Raw genomic sequence first — 24,355 nt, forward strand, 5'->3', positions numbered from 1 at the left:
TATTAAAAGTTATAAATGGTCACCCGACAATTCATTATATTCCAAACTCGTCCTTTTTTTGTTAAAAATTGAAGGTCGTATGAGTTGAATGTTAACATGATTACTGGAATATAATAGTTGTTTGAGGTTTTTATGATCATATTTTATCTCAATTGAAATAAGAGACCAATTCGGATGTCGATTAAATAATATTAATAATAAAGAAAGTGTAACAAGTTATTGGGAAGAACAACTTTACTTGATATGGTTGTTCGATGGGTTGTTGTTCGGTGACGACGGAGATAGCCGATAATGGTAATAAGAAGTTTGGAAGTAGGAGTTTTAAGAATTTTATAATTTTTTATAGAATTTAGAGAATTTGAGTTTTTAAAAAATATAATAATTTAAGTTTTTAAAATATAATTTTAAAAAATTTAAACCCACCAAGGGGCCATGTTTTGAGTGATTGATAACGGTCGTGATAACTCACACTCTTAAAATGGTAATAGATAAAACATTTGACACCCACCGTCACTAAAAGAATTAAACGCCAAAGTTAATATGAAATATAGTTCAGATATTTATTTTGTAATTAAGTGAAATTTAAAATATAAAAATAAACATTTTGATTAATAATTATAAAATATTTAAATCTTAAATGAAATATTTTAAAAATATTTTAATTATATTTAAAATACAATATTTAACTAAGGGTAAAATACACAAATAGTCCCCGACTATAGGATACTACTTTATGGAGTCTATTAATTATTAAAAGTTATAAAATGGTCCCTTGATTATAGGGAGTTATTTTGTTGAGTTCATCAACTTTTAAAAATTACAAAATGATCACTTAACTATTTATTATGTTCAAAACTCATCGTTTTCCGTTAAACAAATAATGGATATTTGAGTTGCACGTTAACATGTTGATTGATATATGATAGTTGTTTGAGATAATGAGATCGAATTTGATCATATCTCAATCACCAGATTAACTTACAACTCAAACATATTATATTATTTTGTTAGGTTAGTAAAAAATAATGAGAAAAGTAGAATGCAAATTAATTTTTATTGATTATTATGGTAGTCTATACCTGCCAATAAAATATGAAGTTATTGGTAATTAAGTAAAGTGGTCACGTATAATAATTTAAGGATTTATTTTAATTAAAAAATAATTTAATTATTTAAAGTAAACAATATATAAGTTAAATATTTTTTTGCTAGTTTAAGAAAGATAACAAAAGAAATTAAATTAAATTTACCATATTTGTGTTTTTGTATTTATTTATATATAATTTACATACTAAATATAAATTTTTTAAAGATAAATTACATCATTTATCATTCAATTATCTCATCATTTATATTTTGATCACTAAAATTTAAAATGTTCAATTAAGTTTTCGAATTTCTCCTATCACTTTAAATTATTTCATTATTTTTTTTAATATGACATGAAGAATTTTATTAATATTTAACACTAAGATTTTTAACAAAATTAATTGAAATATATAATTTCAATCTCCCAACCTCAACCTCACGACTCTACCTTCACTTACCTCACCTTAATGTTTGAAAAAGAATAATATAAAAAAGACGTATATGAACGAGTTAGAATATGATTTTTTTAATTAAGATTTAATTTTTGTTACAATAACTTTAGTGTCGAAACTCAATTGCTTCAATCTTTGACTTTCAAAGTGTTTCGGTAACTCATTTCATTCTCTTGTTGGAAAATAAATTAGAGTACTTATCGCTTCTTCCACGTACTTAGGAGGAATAAGTAAAATCCAATCGTGCTGAAGATTTTATTTATCTTTATATGTATTCCAAAAATCTAACATTTAGTTTATATTTATCATACTTGTACTCAATAATTTTAAAAATTAACTCGTCCCGTACTTATCCGATGTTTATTTATGTATTTGTATCGGTGCAACATAAAAAATAACAACATGAAAAATCTATTTTCTTTTTTGGTTGCCATTCCGGTTTCCAAAGCTTCGCTTGGATTAATCCGGATCGATTCAAGTCGCACACCTAGCTTCGATGGGTGAGCCTCATAGCGAAAATTTTCTACATTTACAAGAATTAGAACTCGAAACAAGCTTAAACAAAATCAAATTGCTTACTATTTGATCTGATCCCATTGATAAAAAAATATTTTTTTATAGTTTTACTCCTTTGTAATAAAAGATTAATAAAAAGACTACAAGGCTCGAAATGAATAAATTACCCCCAAGTATAATGAACCTAAGACACGAAAGCTTTAGATAAATAATAAGTGCGTGAGTAACTTATGATGATGACTAGTTCCTGATGCATGACTATTCTATTGTGTTTATATGATGATTTAATGGCAAATAGCCCATATGGTTCTTTGATTACGCGTGAGCTTTGAGTAGGGACGGAGTCATAATTTTAATTCAACGGAGTAAAATATAATTAATAATAAAAAATGAAAAGAGTAAAATTAAAATAAATCAAACTTTAAAGATTTAAATAAGTAATTATCCCAATATTCTTTAAATAAGTAATTTTCGACTTTGAATATTCACACTAATGACATTTATAGTGCTTAAATTCGGTTTCTCAAAAAAATAATAACAATTCATTTACTACATAGACCACTTAATTCGTGCACATTTAACCTTTGTTACGTCTACCTCTGAACTCATAAAATTTTAGTACGTCTTATTCATAGTGCATTACTTGAATTTTTTAGTGTGCATGCGCATTCATATGATCTTTCAAGTTGGTTTGTTTCATTCATAAATATTAAGATTTCATCCTCCAATTTTGCTTAAAAGATTTAGTATTTATCTTATTAGATTAATTTGTTGTTAGTACACAAAAATCAAATTAAATAATTAAGTAATTTAAATATTTTCTTTAGATTAAATAATTAGGATGGGTTGTTTAAATAATTTCTTTGTTAATAGACTTTTAATACATTAATATTATATAATTTTATACGCTATCAATAAATCAGATCATAATATATTATTACGAATAAATTTTTTTAAAAAAAATTTAAAATTTAAAATTATCTAATTCATATTTATCGAATATTAATCTTAATTTTAGTGGGTGAGTAATTTCCTTTCGGGTAAAATGGCTATTCTCTCGGCCTTTTGTAATGCAACTTGCGATTAATGAAAAGCTACTAGTCGCAGGTCAGGTTTTGGTCGATTTAGTACTGTATTTTTCCCGGTTATTAGGGTTTTGTATTGATTAATTCGAATTAATTTGGTCGCACACCTGATTTTCATGGATGAGTCTTACGATAGAAATTTTCTACATTTAGAAGAACTCAAACTCAAGACATGTTTAAGTAATATCAAGTTGTTTACCAGTTGAATCACACGTAACCTTTCTCTCCTTTTTTTAATTAATATTTTGATTAAATTATGAAAACATGCATGGAATACTAATTATCCTTACAAAAGTCTGCGTGTGACTGCGACTTATATGACTTAGTAAAGATAGAATATTTTCTTTTATTCCATTATCAAAGTTTGAAGGGTAAATTACATTAGGGGTCACCCAACTATGGATATGTTTCTTTTTTTATCACCTAACTATAAAAATCGTTTCTTCATAGTTTGAATCAAAATGATATAATGCGTAAATGTTAAAGACTAAAATTGTTAATATATTAATTTTATAATCAACCAACAACCCAGTCTTTTTTATTGAGTGATCAAAAAGAATCTTTTATAGTTGAGTGACCAGAAATGAAACTTACCTATAGTTTAATGACTCTTTGTGTAATCAATCAAATTTATGATGGAATTATTTTTTTTCCTTTATTAATTGAGGTAAGTACAAAGTAATATAGGTACAAAGATAACTCTTAACTATTTAATATTAAACACTTACACTCCTGATATCTCTAATGCTCGAACTCGATACATTAAAGAATAATAACAATTCTTTTATCTCTGAGATCGCTTAATTCGTGTTTTTTTTCATAAAATATAATTATAGCCTTATTGGTACTCGAATTTCAATATAGTCTATTTTCTGTTAATCATATACAGCTAATAAAGCCAGGCGTGCAATTTTGAACATTGAATTAATAAAACCGTGGCTGTATATATATTTATCAATAATTATTATGGTCAACATCAAAATTCAAAATTCATTTACATTGACTAAACATAAAATCAATTTCACCACCAACAAATCTGTTTACTAATTTGCTATTATATTTTTTTCCTTTTTTTTTAATTCCTTGGGGTGGGATTTCTACGAAAAATTATTAGATGATTCCAACTTATCACATAATCTATAGTCTCAATCAATAGAATTCTTTCATCTCATTTTTTAAGTTAAATCCTTACATCTTTTCTACATATAAATAAAAATTAATATTTATTTTAAAATTATTTTAAGATAAATAAATTTTATTAATTGAGATTACAAATGATATGACAATCCGAATCCATACAATAATTTCTCGATTTCTACACATTTTGCGCGTTATGGTAAATCCCACGTGTACTTGCCAATTGGTTCTCAAACCCAGCAGCTAGCTGTCGTCCAATCAGAACAAGAAACTTTCAATTGCAGGCCTAATGATTTTTTTAGTAATTTCTAAATTATTTAATTAAGATGTAGCATTAATTGAGTATGAGATTTTTTTAAGCAAATATAAACCCCTAAATTTATTTAAAAATAGATAAAAGGGTCACATTTATTCCTATAATATATATAATTTATAATTATAGTTCATATCGTATTTTTACATTAATTTAATCCTTAAAATTACTCAATTACATAATTCTACCCTATTTCTTACATAAACCTAAAATTATAAGCCCTAAACATTAAACCATAACTCCTAAACCATAAATCATATATCATAAACTCTAACTTAGGATTTTAAGTTAAGAGTAGGATATAAAATTATGCAATTAAACAACTTTAAGTGCTAAATTGATGCAAAAATACGATAGGGAAGAAAATGATAATTTGAATCTATTACATGGGCAAAGATGACCCTTAAACCTAAAATATAATATTCAAACGTTACAATAGATATATAATTAGGATATATATCTATAATAATTCACACCATAAATTGATCATTTGAGATAATATAAAGACCATACAAAGAAAATGTTAAAGATTCATCTAAAATACTTGTGAAAGACAAACGATAATCGAAAATCAGAATCAGATGTCATGAGAAAACTATTTTCGAATGCAAATCGTGTATCTAAATCTAATATAGGAATCTAAACCAAGAAATATCAACATGATAAAAAATAATTGTTATCTGAATCAGGATAACAAATAAACATTAATTACGTAAGGAGAATATTAAGATTAACGGTGCTTGAATTTTGGATTTAAGAAAATAGTAATTAATCTTTATTATCGAGATCATTTGTTTAGTATATATATTATTATTATATTTTTATTTGATATTTTAACATTCTATTAATATTCTTATCATATTTTATAATGCCAGTAGTTATTGAGATATTACACCATCACATATGTAACGTATAAAATAAAATTCATATGCTAAACAGAAAATCAACAAATTTAAGTGAAACCGGCTCAGGCCGAGCTTACGACAACGCGTAATTTGGTGTAGGATTTATTTAATTTACATAAAAAAATTAATTATTTAAAATTGAATAGTATATAATATTGAAACCAACCATCTTTTTCTGTTATCATTCTGTTCTCTCTAATCTTGCACGGTTTACGAACGGAGGAAGAAACCGTCGCCGGCGATCAGTGGCGGAGCTGTGACCGGAAAATATATTTCCGACAATGGCGAGCTCAAGGGGCATTTCGGTTTCCATTTTTGTAGTTCAAGCTTTGTTAGCTTCGGTAGCTTTGGTTTCTGCTCAAGGATCCACTAATGGTTCTCGTTGGCAGACACTAAACGGTGCGTTTATCTCTTTAGATTCTTTCTTTCTTTATTTTTTGAATAGATTGAATGACGAGAATTTTTTGTTGTTGGATTAGTTTCTTAGTTTTGATCTTTTAGCTAGTTTTGTGTTTGACTGAAGAGAAAGAGGAGAAATTATTGAGAAATAGTTTGTGGATCTGGATGCATGTTCAATATTCCTGAGTTTTGCTTAATCGTTGGCTTTCCGTTTCCTCGAAAGGGAAGGAAATGATAAGAAAATTGCTCAAAACAAGCTTACTTTGAGCTGCTTGAGCTTTTAGCAGATTCGTTGAAGTTAATTTTCTTGTGCTATGCTTGAGTTTTAGCTAGTTTGGCTTTGGCTCTTTTGTTCTCCAGTATTTTTGTTTGTGTGCAAAGAAAACGGAGGAAAAATAAAGAGAAAATTTTGCGATCCTTCAAGTAAAGGGAAAAAATGAAATAAAGTTTTGTCTAATTTCTCTTTAGTTCGTACAAAAGTGGAAGAAACGATGACAAAATGTATGTTTTTAATAATTTCCAACTCCAAGCCTATCAAAGTGGAAATATTTTCCTTAATTATGAATAAAATTTGACCTGTTCTTTATAGATTTATGATCCTTAGTTTGAGGTTTACTTATTTTCCATTTGGTTTCTGAGAATATTAATGAATTACCAGAAGCAGTAACATAAACTTAGGTTTTCTTGTCTGTCAATCAAAGTCAACTGCAAGTAAATTTTCCTTTTTTGGTAGGTCATTTGAACATTTATTATTTCAGGTGTCCTTGAAATATAAAGCTGTTTTTGAGCCTTATATCTGTTTCATTTATTCACTGGTAGATATTTTCCCAATACCAAAGAGCTTGAGCTTTCTCCTAGTTCATCTCCTACCTAATAGATTAGACATCAAAGACTATTAAAATTTTCTGTTGTTCAATAAGATTAAACCATTTAATTGCTTCTACAGGGAGGCCGCCCTTTGTCATAGCACGTGGTGGATTTTCAGGAATATTTGCGGACTCCAGTTTTGGAGCTTATAGTTTGGCTTTGTTAACCAGTGTACCTGATGTGATATTGTGGTGTGATGTGCAATTAACAAGGGATGCAGCTGGGATATGCTTTCCTGATCTTAAGCTAAATAATAATTCTGACGTGGCAAATGTATACAGTGATAGGCAAAGGACTTACCTTGTCAATGGGGTCTCAACAAAGGGATGGTTTTCTATTGATTTCACTCTCAGGGAAATTGGAAGCGTCATATGTAAGTTTAACTCATGATTTACTCCCCCGTCATAATCAATGTTCTACTAACATCATTCATTATAGGTGTCCTTGCTTCATTCTGATTATTACCATTACCTTGTCAAACTTCATGGAATGGATTGTTAATGAACTTACGAGTGCCAAGTTCATAATACTGGTGTCAAATTAGTTTTTAGTTTTAAATCTTAAAACACTAACTCATTCCCTAATCACTACCTAGTTCAAGCAATTCTGAAAGCAACTGGGTATCAGTTCTGAAATGGTCACGCCAGTTGCTATGTCAACATTATTTATTACCTATAGAGTTTCAGCATTTTATGTAAGGTTGTTTTGGTTTGACTTGCTTCAATATGTACTAATAACAAATTCTTCTCTGCTTTCTTTTGTTTGGTGTGTCACAACCTAATGTGTTATTTGTCATATGGACAGTGACTCAAGGTGTCTTTTCTCGAACCAATAAGTTTGATGGCCAAAATTACCCGATTATGACTGTTCAGGATACCTATACGCAGTTGAGTCCACCTGGTTTTTGGTTGAACATTCAGGTAAAGGATTTGTCAATGCTTAACAATGCCTTCTTACCCTTTCCATCGTGTATCATCTTATCCCCTTGTTAAATTATTACAATTCCGTCTTCCTATTTATGGATTTAATTGACAGTTTTTGTATTTTGCAGCATGATGCATTCTATGGGCAACACAACTTGAGTATGAGAAGCTTTGTACTTTCTGTAACTAGAAATGCAAATGTAACTATTGACTATATCTCATCACCGGAAGTGGCTTTCTTGCAAAGCATTGCACCAAATTTCCGAAGATCAACAACAAATCTTGTCTTCCGATTTCTAGGACAGAACGATGTGGAGCCTTCAACCAATCAGACTTATGGTTCTCTCTTACAAAATATCACATTTATCAAGACATTTTCTTCTGGAATCATCGTTCCCAAGTCCTATATTTGGCCTGTAGATAGACAACTTTACTTACTGCCTTCTACTTCTCTTGTCTTGGATGCTCATAGAGAAGGGCTACGAGTTTTTGCATCAGAATTTTATAATGATGTTCCATTTAGCTTCAATTACTCCTATGATCCAGTGGCTGAGTATCTTCAGTTTGTTAACAACGGCCAATTCTCCGTTGATGGGGTGATATCCGACTTCCCGATAACGCCATCAGCAGCTATAGGTGAGTTATATACCTATGGATGCAATGTAAATCCTCAAAGCATTCTTCAATTTGTTTTTGCATCTCATACACTGATATCTACATTTAAACTTATATAACGATCAAATTCAAAGTATTCGTAAGGATCATTACTTGTCTTAGCGACTTGTGTTGTCATCTTGCAAATTTCTTCTGAATTTTTCTAGTTTTAACAAATTAGAGAGTATATCCTGCTTTATGACTAGAAGAGTGCTACAACCTATTGTGAGATCCGGCCCATAACAAAGAGTGCACCCAAGAATCTTGCACTTTTGGTTTTTACTCTATAAATAAGAGGGTTCTTACTAATTGCCATTACTTTTTGCGGCTGATGGATAAGAACATTTTTCTGTTGAGATGCTAACTTTCATTTAACGTTGCAGATTGCTTTGCTCACCTAGACAGAAATGCCTCAAAACAAGGTATGCCATTATACAATGCTTCTGATTGAAAGACCTATTTTCTTGCTAAGAATTGGTGGTAATGGCCATGAGATTGTGCGTTTTAAGGCACCAACAATTGTTCTAAGGTTATCATTGAACTATTTTCTTTTTGCTGACATGCTACAGTGGACCTTTTGGTCATCTCAAGTAATGGAGCAAGTGGAGACTTTCCTGGTTGTACAGATTCGGCATATTCAAAAGCGATCCAAGATGGTGTAGATGTTCTCGACTGTCCTGTTCAAATGACAATGGATGGAACACCTATTTGCTTGAGCTCTATAAATCTCATAGATAGCACAACAGTGGTTCAAACAAGTTTTAGCAATCTTTCAACAACAATTCCAGAGATTAAGCAGGGCAGTGGAATATTTACCTTTAATATGTCTTGGAATGATATTCAAAGCTTGACACGTAAGTTAAATCCAGTTCTTATTTGTTTATACTTTTTTATACTGAACTTCTGCTTTCTAACATGTTGAAAAAAATGTTTTCCAACTCATTATATAGTTTGCAGTTTCTGCATTACTTTGCCTTATCATCAAAATCTGTGTTTCAGTTGCTGAAATTTAGCTGGCTTCTTATTTCTTTGATAGATATGGTTTGCATTAGCTTTTTATGAACTTCCTTGTTTTAATCTACCATTACTTCACTACAGCTGTAATATCAAGCCCCCAGTCAGAGTTTGAATTGTTTCGAAACCCGAAGTTCAGAAATGCTGGGAAGTTCTTATCATTATCCGAGTTCTTAACCATGGCAAGGAATGCTAGCTCTATTCAAGGTGTCTTGATCAGCATCGAGGTCGGTTCCTTCCCTTCTATATTTTTGCTCTTCAATTTTCCTGCATTGGAGTTCTGTAATTTTATTCTCTATTTCTTCTTACATTATTGAACCTAATAATGGATACTAAGAGTTTAAGCAACAGTGACTGTGAGTGGTCGCTATTGTTCTGAGAAACAGTTTAATTAAGGAACTCAACATCTTTTTAAACGTTCACATTGCCTAAATCACTCTTGAACTACAATAATTCTATATGAATATCTCATGATCTTTCCTCTATATGGGTAGCAAATGTCGAAATATTTTGTTGACATTGAGTAACAAAATTTCCAATCCTCCTCTCTTTTTGGTGATACGTAATCGACCACTCCGGAAACTCTAATCTGCTTAAAAACTTCATTCATGATGATTAAAGCTAGCTAAAATTTTTCTTATGAAGAGTTTATACATTTTTGACTTGTTTATTCCTTTCAGAATGCGGCTTTCCTTGCAGAGCAAGGATTAGGTGTAACTGATGCAGTGATCGATGCCTTGAGCAAAGCAGGCTACAATAACCAGACAGCTCTGAAAGTTATGATACAGTCTAGCAATAGCTCTGTCCTAATGAAGTTCAAGAGTCAAACCAACTATGATCTCGTTTACAAGATTGATGAAGATATCGGTGGCACTCAAAATTCAACGATTGATGACATTAAGAGATTTGCTACTGCTGTGGTAATTAGCAAGGACTCTGTATTCCCCATAAATTCATTATTTACCACTAGTACCACGAATGTTGTACCAAGGCTACAAGCTGCGAATCTCTCTGTCTATGTCCAAACCTTCAGTAACGAGTTCACATCTCAAGCATGGGACTTTTTCTCGGATGCAACTGTTGAGATCAATTCATTCTTTGTGGGGGGTGGTATTAATGGTGTCGTTACAGACTTCCCGAAGACATCTAATAGATACCGCAGTAAGTGTTAACTGGTTGAATTTTAGCACTGCTATATGCTGAAGCTATAAAATTTCCTTGGCTTCAGGATACTGGCCTTGCATTTTTATGAAGAGAATATGAATATCTCACAAACCAGTACTGATGAGTTTTGTAGGGAACCGATGCTTGAACAGAGGCAATCGTACACCTCGCTATATGAATCCTGTGCAGCCTGGCAGCCTTTATCAACTAATCACAGCTCCTTACTTGCCACCAGCTGCAGCTCCAAACCCCTACCTGACTGATGCGGATGTTGTCGAGCCTCCTTTGCCCCCCGTCACCGCGAAAGCCCCAACTACTTCTCCAAATAGTACTGCAGCTGCCCCAAGATCACCAAATGGACAGCCTAAAGTTGCAGCATCAGTCATCATGCCGCTGTTGACCGTGCTTCTAGCCATTTCTTTACTGTTTTGAAACCGTCAGAAACCCGGCCCTCCCTTAAACCACTTTCCTCCATATTGTGGTATCTTATTGCTTTGATATCGAGTAGGTCGAAGGTTCGGTTGCAGGCGTTCCGAGAGCCCAAACAGATGTTAATTCTTTTAGCATTTGTTTTTGCGGGTTTGTTCATTCTTCTCAGTTGTAATTTTCAAAGAAACACAAAACTCTTGAGAGGTACATGTCTTTGATGCCTATTTGATTTTGTATAAAGATATGGTGTGATTATTCTTTTGGGCAAAAGTTTTGGATTTGGACTAATATATGTTGTGTTGAACATGAAATTGAAGTTGAATTCATGAAAATAGAAGCAGATAAATCTGCAGAGACACAAAAACCAAAACCACAGCTGCATATTATATAACCCAAAAATAATAAACAAGGAAAACAATAGCATTTATGAATTTATAATTCATTACGAGTTTGTCAAGATTAAACTTGGCAAGACTCGCATGATTCAACTCACCTCATTTGTTAAAAGAATCGTTGTTGTTTTTAGAGATCACGGGTTCGAACATCAATGATTATAAGGGTGATTGAGAGCTAATTGTTTGGTGTTGCATATACTTTGAGGATTACTTTTATTAAGGGTGCTACATATGATAAAAGATGAGAAAGAAACAGTCCACTTTCATCATCTATGTTAATCGCCGTTAACGGCGAGCGATCAATTTTTTATAAATCGATGATGTTAGTGATTAATTTATTACTTTTAAAATGTTAATAGAAGAAATTAACACTGACTCAAACATTAATACCACGTATATAATTTACACATTATATAATTATGCTGGAAGTTTATCACCAATAAAAGTAATTAATACTAAATCTTTATATAACTATAAAGGAAAAACTAATTTAAACAATTCTAGAGATATTAAATTATAACTTACAATATTCATTATACCAAATATTATCTTATAATCACTCTAAATTATTTAGACAATTATTTTTTTTGTAAAAGTGTTGCTGCATTAATTTTTGAAATATACAAAGAAAAAAAACATACAAAAAAAACCGTAAAACAAAATTAAAGAAAAAAATCGAGAAATATACACTATTGAAGGGCAAAATTGATCAAATATAGCGAAAAAATAATTGACCGGTTAAAGTGCATAAAAATTATTTTTTTCAAGAGCGGTGAAATAAACAGTGAAGAAAAGAATATGCATATATCACATTACGTCTTCACGAAGACACATAAAAGATCTGACGTCTTTCCCATATTGCTATGACCGATGCTATCTTTTCAACTTATGTAAAAGACGTATATTATTTTGTACATCTTCCTCGAATCATATAAAACATGTTGTTTGCTCCATACTTTTCCTTAAATTACTGTTTAAAATACATTATTTAAGAAAATAATCTCAAAGATGGTGTATATCATTATATAATATTAATTATTATATATTTTGTTGCATGATATTTACTATAGACTCAATCATTTAAAATAAAATATTTATAATTTGTAAAACTTGAATGTTAGTGTCTAAATTGACGATTATAATTATATATATCATGGGGTTTTGGTCGTTGGGGGAGGTGAGGCCAGGTGAAGCTTCGTCGACTGTTAAGGTCAGGGGTTGAAATGAAGGTTTTTAAAGTTTTAGGGTTATTTCAAAATGTTTATGTTTTTCTTTAAAAAATATATAATTTTAATTTTTTTAATTTTAAATAATTTTTAAAAAAATACCAGATTGTGACACATGTCACTTAACGGGAAAATTAACGTTGTTAACGGTCTGAACACCTAAAATGATAACGTTTATAACGTTAGATACCTGAATGGGTCAAAAATAGTTTAGGCACCTATTCGAGAATTTAGGTATAGTTTGAGCTTATTTTTGTATTAAGCCATATAAATATTATATTTGCATCTATATATTAATATTAGTGGTACATTTTATTTGATTTTGCGTTAGGGGTCAGTTACACATGAAGACTTTGAGGGGCATAAGGGGACCATTGGAGCAGGTGATGTTTCAATGGATGACTGCTGGAAGAGGCATTGTCCACTCAGAGATGCCTGCACCACAAGGAACCCAAAAGGGTCTTCGACTTTGGGTCAATCTCTCCTCCAAATATATAATGTAAGTTCAATCTCGAAAAAATGGGATTTTTAAAATCGAGGACGTAAATCAATAAGACCGAATTCGGATTCAATCGAAAAAAATTAAGAAAAAGTTTTGACGTATCAAAATAATGTAGTTCGAATTATTGTATATGTATGTACCAAGAGTTTAATCTTTATTTTCATGTTATTATTTGTAGGATTGAACCAATGTATCAAGAGATGCCAAGCAAGGATATTGTTGAGATCACAGAAGATGGAATCAAAATTAGGGTTATAGCCGGCGAAGCCATGGGAATAAAGTCACCGATCTATACAAGAACCCCAACAGTGTATTTAGATTTGTAATTTTAAATAGTCGGTAGACTTAATAAAATAATATTTTATAATTAAAGGATCGTTTTGTAATTTTTAATAAGTAATAGACTTAATAAAACATTACCATAGGTAAACTTAACCCAAAAATTCAAGCAAACTAAACTCCTTGGATTTTTAGTTTTCACTTTTCAAACTAAAACCAATCATTACAAGCTTGAAACCCTACTTTTTTTTATAATAAAAAAACATAATAAGAAGAAAAATTCATCCATGAACAGGGAAGTATTAATTTACGTCAAAATCATCATAGCTCTATTTGCTCTCAACTCCATCATTCTTTATCATTACTTCTCGTCCACCCATCCCAGCCACCACCAACATCTGGCGGTGAACCACCACCGCACGGCGGACAGCTCTCCAATAAACATTCCATACCGAAGACCCCATTCATCAAAGTCATCACCAATCATCCCATCGAAGCCCTGGCATATCATCCCATCATACTTGCCTTGGTCTTTGAACCCAAACGTAGTTTTAAATTCATGTGAAGCTTATTTCGGAAATGGGTTCACGAAGGTAGCTGATATTTTGCCCGCAAAGGTCGCCTTGAGAACCGGGTCCAGTTGGTTTCGGTGCCATCACTCCGAGACGTTGAGGACCTCAATTTGTGAAGGTGGGAAGATAAGGATGGATCCTGGGAAGATTGAGATGTCGAGTGGAGGTGAGAAGCTTGAGGATGTTATTGGTAGAAGTGAAGAAGAAGAACTGCCTCGGTTTCAAGATGGAGCTTTTGTGGTTGAAGGTAATGGGGGTTCAAAGAGAAGGAAGCTAGTTGGGGAAGGGTTCTTGGATGAATTTATACCTGTTGACGATGATGATTCAGGCCATCCTATCAGGGAATCAATTGGGTCTATTGTTATTGTTGGTGCAAATGATTTTGATTGCCAAGAGGTTAAATTATATTTCCTTTTATTTTGATTACTATTTAATGCAATGCTCAATGTCAGAACATATGTTTAATAAGGCTGATAGTTTAGTTCGGTTAAAGTTAAACGAATTGATATGAATATATATCGGTTTATATTACGGTTCGTTTACATGCTCATATTTAGTTCTAGTTTTATGGACTCTGACGTGAGAAGTTCTAATTACAGTGGGTGGATGAGCCTACACTTTTGGCAACAAGATTCGAGTATGCTAACCTTTTCCACACGGTCACCGATTGGTACAGCGCGTACATGTCTTCTAGGGTGACCGGCTTGCCTAATCGGCCGCATTTGGTCTTTGTCGATGGTCATTGTCAGGTACACATTGATCGGTATTCCATGTTCGGTTTCTATTGAGTTTAACTCGTTTGCCTGGTAATAGTTTATGATCTTTTAGTTGTTGGCTGAACATTTGCAGACACAATTAGATGAAACATGAAAATAATTTTTTTCAAGCCTTAGATTCACGAAAATCTTCACTGGTCCGGTCTGTTTCCGCCATGCTATTTTCTCACCTCTGGGAAACGAGACCCCATTATCCAGAGGACTCGGTGAAAAAATAGACTGTCATGGAGTTTCAGCTCTTGACCTAGTACAAAGTCCTGATATCCACAAAACTGCTCGATTATCCGAGTTCGGAGAAATGATAAGATCCGCTTTCGATCTTCCGGTAAACAGACATCGTGCCAGTAAGGCAGCCTTGGGTCATAATGTTCTGTTTATCCGTCGAGAAGATTATTTTGCACATCCACGCCATGAAGGTACAGTTGAACAAAGACTTAGAAACGAGCAAGAAGTGTTTGATTCACTATCGAGGTGGGCATCTGATCATGTCGAATGCAAAGTGAACCTTATCAATGGGTCGATTGCACATATGGCGATGAAAGAACAGGCTCGAGCCATTCAAGATGCTTCGGTTATCATCGGCGCTCACGGTGCCGGTCTAACACACCTGGTATCTGCATCACCAAAAACGGTGCTTCTCGAGATTGTTAGTAAAAAATTCAAACGTCCACACTTTCAATTGATCGCACAGTGGAAAGGGTTGGAATCTCATGGCATTTACCTTTATGGACCATATGCCAATCCTCAAATCGTCATTACTCGTCTTGACAGGATAATAAGCCATCTTGGTTGCTAAATGAAGGGCAATCTGTTCATTATGCCTTCAGACTTGGCCTCACACGATTTTGCTTCTTCTTCTTTTCTTCCTGGAATTGTCTAACTGAAGAAACATAGAAGAGGGACTACAAGGATAAAGGAGACGTTGAAATCTTTCTAGTTGATTATGGATTTAGGCAATGTTCATAAATCCATACATGGATAAAAAATTAGGGTTTTATTTGTTTCTTAAAAAATGCAGACTTACAGATTAGATTTGATTTTCCTCCCTTACATAGTTGTAACTTTGACAAATCCATGCAATAATCTCCCATTCAATTCAGGTTTCAGGGGAAAGGGTCTCAAACACTCAACATACTTCGAGAACTTTAGGAGACACAAGGAGAAATATGTTTTCGAAAGAATGATCTCGAAATCTAACCTTGAGAAGTCATAACCCGTTGATATGACCTCTAATAGGTCCACGTAACCTATTTGAGTCAAATCTATCGTCAATCGATCATATCCATCTAGTCTCTTAACCTTGTAGTAATTATAATAACCTTACACCTAACAGCTAATTCAAAAGTCATTATAAAACTATTTGACCAAGATCGAAAGAAAGAATGACACCATCGATTATGATTTTCCGTCCAAACAACTAAAAAGAGTAAACCATCCGCGTAACTCATTTGATCCAATGGACAAACCCTTATACTCGGCCTTTTCTTACCAGAGAGGAATATGATCGCCTTGTACACCAAGCCATTATGACTAATGCTTTCAATATTTAAATGAATTATGCATTACTGCAATTTAGACCTTTTGTGATGAGAATTCAAGAAAAGATACATGATTCCGAAAATTACACCAACGAATTTGAGAAAGTAAGGTACTGGAGAATGGAGATTCGTGATTTCGATGGTAAAAGAATTGTTGGTATCGTTTGAAGTATCGGATTCGAACACTAATTAGGGTGTGAACGTTTAATATTAAATGGTTGATAGTTAATAAAAAATTTAATTAGTTCGAAATTTTATCAATAAAATCTACGAAAAGATATGATAGATATGTACGATATCAAAACAAAATTATATATTCATCGTTATGATACTAACTGCATTTCTCTTAAATCATAAAGTATTCAAGTTTGATCACATCAACCTATTTGAGATTTTCCATCTTCAGTTTCAACTTTTCTAAAATTACGAGAGAAAAAAAACGACATTTCTATCATAATAATAAGAAAAATTCACCCATGAACAGGGAAGTATTAATTTTTATCATAATCATCATATCTCTGTTTGCTCTCAACTCCATTACTATTAATCATTACTTCTCGTCCATCCACCCCACCCACCACCATCATCCGGCGGCGAGCCACCACCGTACGGTGGAAACTTCTCCATCAAACATCCCATACCGTAGACCCCATCCATCGAAGCCCTGGCCTATCATCCCATCATATTTGCCTTGGTCTATGAACCCAAACGTAGCTGTAAATTCATGTGAAGCTTATTTCGGAAACGGGTTTACAAAGGTAGCTGATATTTTACCCGCAAAGGTGGCCTCCAGTTGGTTTCGGTGTCATTACTCGGAGACATTGAGGACTTCAATCTGTGAAGGTGGGAAGATAAGGATGGATCCTTTGAAGATTGAGATGTCGAGAGGAGGTGAAAAGCTTGAGGATGTTATTGGTAGAAGGGAAGGAGATGAACTGCCGAGGTTTAGAGATGGAGCTTTTGTGGTTGAAGGTAATAATGGAGGATTAAAGAGAAGGAATCTTGTTGGTGAAGAGTTCTTGCGTAAGTTTATACCTGTTGAAGGTGATTCAAGGCATCCTATCAGGGAATCGGTTAGGTCGATTGTTGTTGTTGGTGCAAATGATTTCGATTGTGAAGAGGTTTGATTGTATTTCGTTTCCAAGTTTTGGCATGTTAATGTTTAGTTAGGGCTCTAAATCAATTGAACCAACAAACATGAATACACCCCTTGTTCGTATTTGTTCGGTTCGTTTAAGTTCCTATGTTTAGTTCTGGTTTTATGGATTCTGACGTGGGAAGTTCTGATTACAGTGGGTGGATGAGCCTACACTTCTGGTAACAAGAGTCGAGTATGCTAACCTTTTCCACACGGTCACCGATTGGTACAGCGCGTACGTGTCTTCGAGGGTGACTGGCTTGCCTAATCGGCCGCATCTGGTCTTTGTCGATGGTCATTCTCAGGTATACATAATCACTATTCCATGTCCGGTTTGTCATCTTTCTTCTGTTAAAGTTGATCTTTTTTTCCAGACACAGTTAGACGAAACATGGAATGCATTGTTTTCGAGCCTCAGATACGCTAAAAGCTTCACTGGTCCAGTGTGTTTCAGCCATGTTATTTTCTCGCCTTTGGGGTACGAGACCCCATTATTTAGAGGACTCGACGAAGAAATAGATTGCCACGGAGTTTCCGCTCATGACCTTCAGCAAAGTCCCAATCACCACAAAACCGCTCGATTATACGAGTTCGGAGAAATGATAAGAGCCGCCTTCGATCTTCCGGTGAACATTCATCGTGCTGGTAAGGCGGCCTCGGGTCATAATGTTCTCTTCATCCGTCGAGAAGATTATTTAGCACATCCACGCCATGATGGTACAGTTGAACAAAGACTCAGCAATGAACAAGAAGTGTTCGATTCACTATCGAGATGGGCATCTGATCATGTTGAATGCAAAGTGAACCTCATCAATGGGTTGTTTGCACATATGCCGATGAAAGAGCAGGTCCGAGCCGTCCCAAGATGCTTCGGTTGTCATCGGCGCTCACGGTGCCGGTCTAACGCACCTGGTATCCGCAACACCGAACACGGTGCTTCTTGAGATTATTAGCCCGAAATTCAAACGGCCGCACTTCCAATTGATTGCGCGGTGGAAAGGGTTGAAAGCTCACGGCATTGATCTTCACGGAATATACGCTGATCCTCAACTTGTCGTTAATCGGCTTGACAGGATAATGAGGACTCTTGGTTGCTAAATGATTGAAGAGTGATCCTTTCATAAATTCATACATGGATACAAAAATTAGGGTTTGATCTTTGAATTTTTTTTGTTCATGCTGATTCTTAGTTCGATTACATTATGCAAAAAAAAAAAAAAAGTAAAGGTGAACATCCGATTGAGTCGAATCAAGTCAAAAAATTTTGACTTAATCAAGTTAGATAAACCCTATTTTATAATTCAAACTTTATTCAATTTTTTTGAGTTTAAGTAAATATTTATAATGTTATGATTAGGGATGGACACAACGGGACGAGTTAGGTTTTTGGCCACCCCAACCCCAACCTGAAAGTATATATATAATCCGATCTCTTCTCGTTCTGATGAATTTTAGGTTTTTTACTACTCAAATCTATCCTGATTTTTATACTAAAAACCCAACCTCGACCCGATCCAAATATATTAACAATTTAAAATAGTTGAAATAATATATTTTATAATAATATATTTATTATATTTTAAACAATTACATTAATATATTTTATAATATTTTTAATAATTAAATAATATTATTAATAAAATAAAAACAAAAATTCTTAAAATATTAAATATAGTAAAAAAAATAATTAAATAATATTATTAATAAAATAAAAATAAATATTCTTAAAATATTAAATATAATAAATATAAGTAAAAATTAACCATGTCGAGTCGGGTCGGGTCTTTTTTACCTTAAACTCAACCCTGCTCTGCCCCAAAGTTATATGCTATATAACACACCCCATCCCGATTCCCTAAATTTCAAAAAAAAAATTGCTCCCATAGGATTGGGTCGGAACCTATCAGGTTCAGGAATTTTGACTATCCCTAGTCATGATACAATTGATTTCAATTTAAATGTCTTTCTATAATCATATATAACATGCATACACATATATCATGTTCTATTTTATAACTCAAATTTGATTTTCAGTCGAATTTGTTTACATTTACTCACCCTTAATCAAACACATCGTTTTTAAAGACTAATGTGGATAAAAAAATGTAGTGTCAAATTGATAACAATTATAGAATTCCAGGGTCAAGAACTGATTTATCCCAAAAAACAAATATCCATTGCATGAGTTTCGGGTCTTCCCTTCTTACTCTGAGTTAGAATTAATGGATTACAATTCTTTCTTATTTTAAATAAAAACGAGGGTAAATTATGTATTTAGTACCTAAATTATCAGTTTTGATTAGTTTTAATATCTAAACTTTTAATTTTTTCAAAAGCATACAGAATGTTTAATTTTTATTTCATATTAGTACCCATGTTCAAATTTTAACATTATTATTTGGGGGGGGGGGAATTGAAATTCTAGATATTAAAACAGATCAAAACTGATAGTTTAGATACTAAACGCTTTAAGTTTTTAATGGTGAGTATTAAAATGAAACAAAAACTAAACGTTAGGCATAAAATTAAATTGAAAGTTTAAGTACTAAAACGCATGAAAATTGATAGTTAGGTGCTAAATGCATAGTTTTCCCTAAAATCTAAATCTCTAAACATTCCAGCTTTTCGCATAAAATTAAATTGAGCTCCATCATCTGGAAGTTTGAGGTATGAGTTCCTTCTATTTTCCTTTTCATTTGGAATGTCAAAACATACATACATGGGGTAATTATTTCACATCAAGAAAAAAAGAAGCATGAAAACATGGCGGTTAAATATTTCTATGTCCCTACTTGTGTTTTTTACTGCAGAAATTGAGTCGAAGAAGTAGTGAAATACGATATAGATCAAGATAGCCTACCAAGTGTCTGACAAATTGCCTCTGAGAAAAAAGTTTGTCTTTTTTTTATGTTTCCAGGTAAAGTGTTGGATCCAGCAATTGCTTTGGTCATCAGAAAAGATGGTTTCTTGTTTCCCATCGACGCCCAAGAAGCTGGCGATGACAGTGGGGTGCTTCCTTGCTGGTGCTGGCCTTCTTGCACTCGGCACGCATTTATCTTACGTGAACGTCGCCCCGCAGCAAGCTCGAACTAAAGCTCGAAACGACTTCGTTAAGGAGAGGTTAAGGAAGAAATATGGGAAACCATAGAATTGCATTGCACTGCGGTTCGTCCTCGGTTGTAATCACATCTCTGCTCTCGTTTAATGATTATAATAAGAAATGGCATTAAAACGAGAATGTCACTTTGGTTGACACCATAAATAACCTGGTGAGTCGAGTTCGTTAATAATTTTTTGTTTCGAAGTGCAATCCTATTTATCGAATATTCGAAATCCTTACATAAGTTAAGTACTTTTTATATTTCTTATTAATGATCTAGTTTCACACCCATTATAATTATGTAATTTTAAATATCTAATATAACTATTTATATTTGATAAAATTAAATAAATAATGCGAGCGAAATAATTATTTAGCAAAATATGACATTATTAAATTTATTTTTTGGGATCTAAATCTTTTGCGACCGTGCACGTGAAACTTGTCATGTGAAGGTAACGAGATTCATAAAATATATTTGAAAAATAGAACTTGTTATATGAAATGGATCAAAATTGTATAGAAAATGTATTATAACAAATTAACTAGATCCCAAAATAATTCTCAATCAACCATATTATTCAAAATATTTTTCTTGCTTGTATTGTTTCTCTAATTTTGCCTCTAAGTTTACACCCTTAAAAAATAAAGGGTAAATTACATAAATAGTCCATAACCACTTTAACTATTGTTAATGTCAAGTGATCGATTTATTACAAATCGATAATATTAATAACCAATTTACTACTTTTAAAACTTTAATAGAAAAAATGAAAATTTATTCAAACATTAACATTTATTTGTATAGTCACCCTAAAATAAATTTCAACCAACATTTTTATAATTTTAAATCACAATGCTATATGTTGTAAATAATTTGAATTGATATAACAGATTTTCAAAACATCATTTACAATCGTTCAAAATCCGCTCCATTTTATAATTTTAACATCCAAAACCACAATTTGAACATCAACTGCATGTCATAACAAGCCCTGATTCCATTTTTAACCATTTTATCAAGTTGATGATTGTTGGAACATACATAACCTGAAAATCATCATCAATTTAACCAGCCTCGTATCCATACCAACCAAGATAGGCTAAATTTATAAGGTTCAAGGTACTAACTTCAAAGTACAAAAAATAGCATGCAACTTAAGTACATGAGCACTAGCACAATCTCAAGCGTTCTGAAAAGATGAAAGTAAAGCATAAAACAACATTTTGATCTGAAAGATAAAATCTCAAGCAACAGAAGTTTAGGCAGCTCCCTTTCCCTTCTTTCTCTGGATCTTCTTCATGTAGAATTCCAGCTCTTTGCCCTCCAAGATATACCTGCAAAACCCATTTGACACAGTTATGGTTACCTAAGAACTACTTGTCCTGCATATAAAAGAGATTAGAGGATTGAAAAGCTATTACGAAGGCTATCGAGTAAACAATTAACAAGTCTGACAAAGCAATTGTAGATGCCGACAGTAAAAGGTAAGCGGTAAAGGGAACATGATAAAAGGCTTCTGTAGGAAGACATTTAGGAGATGTCATACCCGTCAGCACGGCCACACTGACCAGGCCGTGAAGAGATGCAAGCCAGTAATCGACCACCACCGAATTGATCCTCAATGTGGGAGTCAAGCTTGCGAGTCTGCTGACGCTTCTCCAGCTTCCTCGAGACATGGTTGCTCTTCTTCACCTCCTCAGTGACAGTTTCACCTTCCTGTAGGAAAAACGGGGCAAAGCAATGTGAAATGGTAGACAGGATATCACCAGCTGAGGATTAAAAGAACCACATCATTAGGCTTGTCTATGGTATAACTTGGATCGCTATATAACTTTTATTTTTAGGGAACCAAGTTCAAGAAGGTGCAGAAACCAACTGATATGATAGCAAGATAGGAATAACCGTATGCACTGATAGCTCTATTAGCGAGGGCAAATCAGTTGCAGCAAGAACGGCTGTGCAAAGAAAAATAACAACTTGCATGAGAAGGTAAAGAAAAACTAAAATCGGCACCTGACAAACAAAATAAAGACATACTAAAGTCGACAACAAGGTTCAGTATCAGGATGACATGAAAATATTAAAAGAAAAACAGAGCAAAATGACCACCACTTTACTAAAATCATTAATGCACCAACATAGCAACTAATCAGGTGCCGATGCACCAAGATAGGAATAACCGTATGCACTGATAGCTCTAATAGCGAGGGCATATCAGTTGCAGCAAGAACAGCTGTGCAAAGAAAATTACAACTTTCACGAGAAGGTAAAGAAAAACTAAAATCGGCACCTGACAAACAAAATAAAGACATAATAAAGTCGACAACAAGGCTCAGTATCAGGATGACATGAAAATATTAAAAGAAATAATGCACCGACATAGCAACGGTAGACAGGATATCACCAGCTGAGGATTAAAAGAACCACATCATTAGGCTTGTCTATGGTATAACTTGGATCGCTATATAACTTTTATTTTTAGGGAACCAAGATCAAGAAGGTGCAGAAACCAACTGATATGATAGCAAGATAGGAATAACCGTATGCACTGATAGCTCTATTAGCGAGGGCAAATCAGTTGCAGCAAGAACAGCTGTGCAAAGAAAAATAACAACTTGCATGAGAAGGTAAAGAAAAACTAAAATCGGCACCTGACAAACAAAATAAAGACATACTAAAGTCGACAACAAGGTTCAGTATCAGGATGACATGAAAATATTAAAAGAAAAACAGAGCAAAATGACCACCACTTTACTAAAATCATTAATGCACCAACATAGCAACTAATCAGTTATTGACGCAATATCCACGAGAAGCAAACATAAGAATTGAACTCTCACCTCTCCTTCCTTTTTGGCTGCTCCAGCTGCAGCTTTCTTCTTGCGACCAATGTCAACGCCATAGTGCTGGAGATACCATTGCTTGAACGGAGCAGCATCAACCTGAACAATAGCACTCTTCACCAAAGTTTGAGTACGAACAAGCTCATTGTTAGACGCATTGTACACCACATCCAAAATTCTGGTCTTCCGAGTCACAGCCTCACTGCCCCATGAGTAGTTTCCTGTGTCAAGACGTAGAGCACGCCACTTCACATTCCCACCACGAACACGAATCCTCCTTACGGTCTTGTTACTCGACAGCTTTGTGTTTGCAGGTTGCCTTCCGAGCTCATACCTTTTAAAAACCAACAAAATTTGGAAAAACGGATAAAATCAAACAGAAGAACATCAAGTGAAACAACCTAATAATAATGAGAGAGAAAAAGGGATAAGGTCCCTGGAGCTAAACAAACTAGAAAGGTCGAACTTTTACAGTCAAAATAAATAGCATAGTCAATGATAATGGTAATGAATTTGAATCCATCACCCAAAAACGATCCCCCATAAGGCTTAATAAAATTGCTCCCAAATCTCCAATCACAATAAAATGAAGCTATATACAGATCAATTAAATCACAAGAACAAAACCCCGCATTTATTAATCATTTTAAATCAACTTTCGGAGCAACTAACCACAGGAAAAAATCATCATAAAATAGTCGAAGCACAATAAAAAGAGACAGAGAAAAAAGATTCAGTAGATTACTTTCTCTTCTTCCTCCAAGCCTTCTTTTTGCCACCAGTGGCGCGCCTCTTGTGCATGGAATCACGAGAAATACCTATCAGAACAAAAGAAAAACAATTAAAAACGTTAAACAAGAAGATCAATCAGAACGTTGCATGATGTAGAAGAGACTGATAAAATAAAAATTAGAAAAACGTGAGGAATACCCATTTTAGCTGAGGAAGAAGCTCAAGCCTTTTGGGGGTAGATTTTGAGAGTTGAATGTAATGATAAACTGAGATGTGTAATGTTGGTTATCCAAAAACCCTAGT

General features: G+C 33.3%; 3 protein-coding genes and 1 pseudogene across 3 annotated transcripts; 3 read left to right on the top strand and 1 right to left on the bottom strand.

Annotated features, from left to right (window-relative positions):
• Positions 1–5,671: 5,671 nt before the first annotated feature.
• On the top strand, positions 5,672–10,977 carry LOC120205273 (glycerophosphodiester phosphodiesterase GDPDL3-like). Its single transcript, XM_039205183.1, has 9 exons — positions 5,672–5,896; positions 6,843–7,136; positions 7,568–7,683; positions 7,815–8,322; positions 8,724–8,762; positions 8,910–9,194; positions 9,439–9,581; positions 10,035–10,515; positions 10,652–10,977. The coding sequence occupies exons 1-9, from the start codon at positions 5,779–5,781 to the stop codon at positions 10,948–10,950; spliced, it is 2,283 nt and encodes a 760-aa protein (XP_039061114.1). The 5' UTR covers positions 5,672–5,778; the 3' UTR covers positions 10,951–10,977.
• Positions 10,978–13,636: 2,659 nt separating this feature from the next.
• LOC120205274 (beta-1,2-xylosyltransferase-like) lies at positions 13,637–15,709 on the top strand. The gene is given in 3 exon segments (XM_039205184.1): positions 13,637–14,317; positions 14,521–14,670; positions 14,771–15,709. Coding segments are annotated over 3 exon segments (1,554 nt in total). The 3' UTR covers positions 15,494–15,709.
• A 1,002-nt stretch (positions 15,710–16,711) lies between these two features.
• LOC120205275 lies at positions 16,712–18,471 on the top strand (annotated as a pseudogene).
• Positions 18,472–21,611: 3,140 nt separating this feature from the next.
• LOC120205279 (40S ribosomal protein S8) lies at positions 21,612–24,355 on the bottom strand. The gene is made up of 5 exons (XM_039205188.1): positions 24,251–24,355; positions 24,066–24,138; positions 23,318–23,654; positions 22,024–22,193; positions 21,612–21,811 (listed from the first exon to the last, which is right to left on the bottom strand). The coding sequence occupies exons 1-5, from the start codon at positions 24,252–24,254 to the stop codon at positions 21,736–21,738; spliced, it is 660 nt and encodes a 219-aa protein (XP_039061119.1). The 5' UTR covers positions 24,255–24,355; the 3' UTR covers positions 21,612–21,735.

The sequence above is a fragment of the Hibiscus syriacus genome, unplaced genomic scaffold, assembly GCF_006381635.1.
Source record: "Hibiscus syriacus cultivar Baekdansim isolate YM2019G1 unplaced genomic scaffold, ASM638163v2 tig00012370_pilon, whole genome shotgun sequence".
Classification (NCBI taxonomy): Eukaryota; Viridiplantae; Streptophyta; class Magnoliopsida; order Malvales; family Malvaceae; genus Hibiscus; species Hibiscus syriacus.

Bases quoted from the DNA above. Each gene is read 5' to 3' on its own strand.
- LOC120205279 (XM_039205188.1), bottom strand. The intron at 22,194-23,317 runs GTGAGAGTTCAA...TTTTTCCTACAG, and splicing joins CAGCCAAAAAGGAAGGAGAG to GAAGGTGAAACTGTCACTGA. The intron at 21,812-22,023 runs GTATGACATCTC...TGGGTTTTGCAG, and splicing joins CAGTGTGGCCGTGCTGACGG to GTATATCTTGGAGGGCAAAG.
- LOC120205273 (XM_039205183.1), top strand. From the start codon at position 5,779: ATGGCGAGCTCAAGGGGCATTTCGGTTTCCATTTTTGTAGTTCAAGCT. The intron at 7,684-7,814 runs GTAAAGGATTTG...TGTATTTTGCAG, and splicing joins GTTTTTGGTTGAACATTCAG to CATGATGCATTCTATGGGCA. The intron at 10,516-10,651 runs GTAAGTGTTAAC...TGAGTTTTGTAG, and splicing joins GACATCTAATAGATACCGCA to GGAACCGATGCTTGAACAGA.